We start from the raw sequence: 5622 nt of genomic DNA on the forward strand, positions 1-5622 counted from the left end.
TTGAGTTATTTCTCATAAGCGTGTGACAGGCAAAAGAAAGTGCTTAAGGCAGACAAAAACTCACACGTGTTAGTCTCCAATTGGAAATTTTTATAACTAATTACATTTAACATTAAAAGATTATTTTTTTCTTATTCTTTTTCATTTTTATCTTCTTCATTTTTTTTTTTACTTTTCTCTTTCTTCATCTTCACCAAATCCACCCGCCACCACCTCTCCTTCCATCCTCCTCAATCCCATGCACCACTGTACTTTTAACTCACCGTTTTATTTTCATAAGAGAGTTCAATGATTGATGAGAATATTAAGTAATTGAAAATATGAGATTGAGAAATACTTGATTCGGTAATGATATATTTACTCAAAAAGGCATTCATTCATCATTTTAAAAACATCATGCTTAATTGGTTTAATTGTGGTAAGTAACTGGCTTACCTAGTCTTAGAGACTAGGTGCCATCACGACGCCTACGTTGGAATTTTGGGTAGTGACAAGTTGGAATCAGAGCTCTAGTTTCATAGGTTTTACGAGTCACGAGCAAGTTTAGTAGAGTCTTGCAGATCGGTACAGAGACGTCTGTACTTATCTTCGAGAGGCTAAAGAACTATTAGAAAAATTCAACTTCTTTCATTCTTATCATGCGGATTCATTTCTTTTGGGGTTTGAGCCTTCATATTTCTATTCTCTCACAAATGGTGAGGACACGCACTACCGAATTAGCTTAGCATACACTCGTTCCCCCTGCTAGAGCCGCGAGAGGCCGAGGCCGAGGTAGAGACAGAGGAGGGGAACGTACCGCAGCTAGAGATCCTGCCAGAGCAGCAGCGAAGGAGCCACCAGTAGCTCCAGTTGGGGGACTGGCACCAGATGCACCTGTTGCTATCCCTTGACTTCAATAGACTGTAGCACAGTTCTTAAGCATATTTGGTACATTGGCTTAGGAGGGATTAATTCTAGTTGCACCAGCTACTTCACTGATTGGGGAAGGAGCTTAGACTCCCGCCGCCCGTACTCAAGAGCAATGGGCTCACATTCGTCAGGATTCAGGTGTTATGCCGGTACAGATAGTTATTCAAGTTTAGCCTGAGTTCAATCCGGGGAAATCAATGGAGGAGCATAAGAGGCTTGAGACGTTCAAGAAGTATGATCCACCTACTTTCATTGGCACAACTACCGAGGATGCGTAGGGTTTTCTAGAGAAGTGTCACCATATTCTCTGCACCATGGGTATTATGGAGGTGAGCGGAGGTTTTTTCACTATATTTTAGTTGTCGGGTGTAGTGTGTCAGTGGTTGCGGGCTTATGAGGAGGGTAGTCCAGCGGATGCAGCACTACTCACTCAGACTCAGTTTTTAGAGATGTTTTCGGAGTTTGTTCCCCAGACCTTCAGGGATGTGTGGCGCACAGAGTTCGAGCAGTTATGCCAGGTTACTATAACAGTGTTCGAGTACGCCATCAGGTTCAGCGAGTTGTCCCGACATGCACCTACCTTGGTTCCTACAGTCAGAGAGCGACTCCGCAGATTTATCAAAGGGTTCAGCTATGGTCTTAGATTCAGCATGGCTTAGGATTTAGAGACTGATACTCCATTTCAATAAGTTATAGAGATTGCCAGGAGGTTGGAGCATATTCAGGGTGAGGAGATTGAGGATAAGCATATTCTGGAGAATTTAGTGAATTCTACTCTTCAGCTATGACCCATCATAGCGGAGGCTCAGAAAGTCGGCCAGTCTAGTCCGCACTTCAGACTACTCGTGGTACTCCAGCTAGTCAGGGACCTCAGGGTAATCATATGGGATAGCCATCTTTCAATGCACCACCTGTACAGGGTTCCTATATCGGTTATCCCAATCATCCAACAGAGACTCAGTACCAGTAGCCATGCCCAATGAGGGGTTATTATGAGTGTGGCGATACTAGGCATATCATGAGGGATGCCCAGATTTCATCAGGGCACTCAGGCTATGGGCTCCTTTCCAGTTGCTACTTCACTTGCACATCCGGTTAGAGGTAGACGGCGGGTGGGTAGAGGGCATCCTAGAGGGGGAGGCCTGACCCGTTGATATGCTTTCCATAGTAGGGTTGAGGCTGCTACACCAGATGAGGCCATTACATGTATGGTTTTAGTTTGTCATAGAGGAGCATCAGTCTTATTTTGATCCGGTATTATTTATCGGTGTGAGTCCTCCCAGCTGCTTCATATATGGGTGAGTTTTATGATTCATGTACCCTGCTTATGTGTTTACCTCTGTTAAGAGATTCTATAGTAGTAGCCCATGTCTATCGTTTTGGTTTGTTCACTATTAAGAGCTATGAGACTAGAATGAACTTTGTGTTACTTATTACGGTAGGTTTTGATCTGATTTCTGGATGGTTTGGTTATGATTGGTGATTTAGGTGCTCTGCCAGTATGGGAAGTCCGTTACGTGTTGTGATTTTGTTGTCGGAATTGAGTTAGTGGAGGGTTTAGGTTGGAATGATGTGTATTCTACTTGTGACTCAGAGTTGAGGATGTGATCCTCATATTTCCGTGTGGATTGATATGTTTGGATCGAGCAACGTGCCGTAGTGGAGTCATATTAGGATGGGATCCTTATGATTAGTTCATATGTTTTGTTCCTCCCTAGTGGAATTGATTTGTAGTATGATACCGATTGGTAGTTGTACATACTAGACTTGTTTGATAATTATCTCATGTGTTTCTCTTTCCATATTCAGTCATATTCGAGTTGAGCTTATCGGATTTAGAATTGCGAGGTATGTGCCCAGGTGGAGTTGGGTGTGACTTGATTAATAGCGTGTCTACTCCTTCAGATCGCCGAAAATGCCGTTCAAGAGGTTCTTGGAGATTGGAAGGGTAGCCTTAATCAACTACGGAAAGGAATATGGCAAGTTGGTCATTATCATCGACGTCATCTCCCAAAACAGGGCTCTTGTTGATGCTCCCGACATGGGGAGGAGCAAAATTAACTTCAAGAGACTTTCACTCACAGATATCAAAATTGACATCAAAAGAATCCCAAAGAAGAAGACCTTGGTTGAGGCTATGGAAGCTGCTGATGTGAAGACCAAGTGGGAGAACAGTTCTTGGGGAAGGAAGTTGATAATGCAGAAGAGGAGCGCTGCACTTAATGATTTTGACAGGTTCAAGCTTATGTTAGCAAAGATTAAGAGGGCCGGAGTTGTGAGACATGAGCTTGCAACGCTTAAGAAGACTGCTTCTTAAGAACTCTCTGATTAGTGCAATTGATATATAAGACTTTTGGATCTTATATTTTCTTTAGCTTTGAGAGATGCTATAACAGAAGTCTGTCCTGTTTATTGCCATCCAATATTTAAGTCAGTTTTGAGAGAATTTCGTCTGAGATTTTGCGGATTTACGACGGGAAACCACCACTTCTATATTACCTGCTACTTATTTCCTCAAAAAAAAAAAATAGAACATTAATAGTGAAATTAAATAGTGTCAATTCCAGGATAACAATCTTGAGCTTATCATGTCATGACCCTGATTTTCTCATGCTAATAATAAATCAATTATGCTAATCTCTAGTTCTTCGCGATCAATTGTAATTGCTTTAGTTTTAATAGTTAGTTTTTATTCATAATCATCCTGACCAAAGTGATAATCATCCTGAATAACAATTAATCCAGAAATTACTTGAACATTATTTAAATCCAATCCCTATGGAGACGATAATTTTACTATACTATCTTTGGCTAGCGAGCAATAATTTCGTGTTGTGTTTTGCGCTCGTCAAATTTGTGCGCCGTTGCGGGAGATTGAAAATCAATAGTGTTTAGAAGTAGTTTTTGGTGCTAATTCAGGAACCAATTTTATTTTATTCTCCATAATTTTTATCTTCCGCGTGCATACAAAATGTTAATTTCTTTGGTGTATGAATCGATCTTCTTCAAAAGAAGTGATTCCATATGATCTAGAGGTGGAAAAGCATATGCGACAGTTGAGGATAGAGAAAGAACTCACCAGAAATTTCTGGGGCAATCCTCAACCCAAGAACACAGGGCTAAGAACGCGGATGATGGGGTACACTTAGGTGCAAGAGAGGAAGCACAATAGAGAGAACAAGTTGCATGGATAGCAGCTGAAGCAGCCCTTAGAGCTACTGATGAGACTGTCGAAGTGGATGGGGGTCAAAGATTCAATCTAAATCGACCCTTGGTTGACGACCAGTTCGATAATATGGCCCCTAGGCCTGAGAGAGCGTTAGGTGACTATGCTAGACCAGTCTACAATTAGGGATTGTCAAGTGTCAGACCTCCACGCGTTACAGCAAATAATTTTGAGTTGAAGCCAGGCCTGCTTCAAACTATCCTAAACAATAGTGTCTTTAGAGGGACGGTGAATGAAGGTCCTAACACTCACTTGATGGACATTGAGGAAATCATGAACACCTTTCAGTACAATGGAGTGTCAAAAGATGTAGTCTACACCTTTCAGGATTTCAAAATCAGCAGAGGCAGCAATACCAACCTCCATGGTACAGTCAGTCGAGCATGGAAGATCTGATGAAGGACTTTATTATTAAGACAAATAAGAGACTTGAAACACATGGCACAATTATCCGAGAATAGGACACAACTATTCAAAACTTGGAAAGACAGGTGGGGCAACTTGCTAATCTATTTTCTGAGAGGGTTCCAGAAACTCTCCCTGCTGATACTGAAAGAAATCCAAAAGAAACAATAAATGTGGTGTCCTTGAGAAGTGGACAAGTATTGAAGGACCCTATAGCAAAATAAAAAAGTAAGTTCATTGAAAGACAATAAAGAAGGTTAAGTGAGGAGAGATGCAAATGATGGTTTGAAGAAAAAGGGGAGGACTAGAGCTCTGTAAAAGAAGAAGGATGGGAATTCAATGAATGAGGAGACCAAGGAAAGCAAATACATACCTGCTTTACCTTTCCCCAAAGAAGCAAAGAAGAGAGAAGCTGGACAAACAATTGGGCGTTTTCTCGAAGTGTTCAAGCAGGTGCATGTTAATCTACCTTTCACAAAGGTACTCTCTCAAATCACAACATATTCTAAGTTCTTGAAGGAAATATTGTCAAACAAGCGTAAAGTGGAAGAGACATCGATTGTCAAGCTCACAGAGAATTATAGTGCCACTCTGCAAATTAAGCTCCCTCAAAAGTGTGGAGATCCAGGGAGTTTTACTATACCTTGCTCTTTAGGAAGTATCAAATTTGAAAAATCTTTGTGTGATTCATGTACTTTTATTAATCTTATACCTTTTTCTATTTTCAGGAAATTGGAGGGAGAGATTGGTGAAATCAGATCTATACCTGTGTCTTTATAGTTGGCGGATCAAACAACAATCATACCAGAAGGAATAATGGAAGATGTGCTAGTTCAGGTGGATAAATTTGTGTTCCAGGTGGACTTCATCGTGGTGAATATGGATGAGAATAAGGAGGTCCCTATGATTTTATTGAGACCTTTCTTGGCTACTGGCAGAGCTATTCTAGATATTAAAAAAAGGCAGCTCATGCTAAGAGTGAGGGAAGAAAGAGTTGTGTTCAAGATAAAGGAAGCAATAGGGAAACCTAGAGATGATTCGACTGCACACTCAGAGTTCAAGTGTGGAGAGTACCCGAAGAA

General features: G+C 41.1%; 1 protein-coding gene across 1 annotated transcript; it reads left to right on the plus strand.

Moving 5' to 3' along the window:
- The first annotated feature begins 2803 nt into the window (after window positions 1-2803).
- LOC107766249 (large ribosomal subunit protein eL14-like) lies at window positions 2804-3255 on the plus strand. The gene has a single exon (XM_016585003.2). It carries the CDS (start codon window positions 2825-2827, stop codon window positions 3224-3226), a length of 402 nt encoding a protein of 133 aa, XP_016440489.1. The 5' UTR covers window positions 2804-2824; the 3' UTR covers window positions 3227-3255.
- Window positions 3256-5622: the final 2367 nt, after the last annotated feature.

This window comes from Nicotiana tabacum, chromosome 9, assembly GCF_000715075.1.
Source record: "Nicotiana tabacum cultivar K326 chromosome 9, ASM71507v2, whole genome shotgun sequence".
Lineage (NCBI taxonomy): Eukaryota > Viridiplantae > Streptophyta > Magnoliopsida > Solanales > Solanaceae > Nicotiana > Nicotiana tabacum.

Coding starts and splice junctions, on each gene's coding strand:
- LOC107766249 (XM_016585003.2), top strand. CDS start 2,825: ATGCCGTTCAAGAGGTTCTTGGAGATTGGAAGGGTAGCCTTAATCAAC.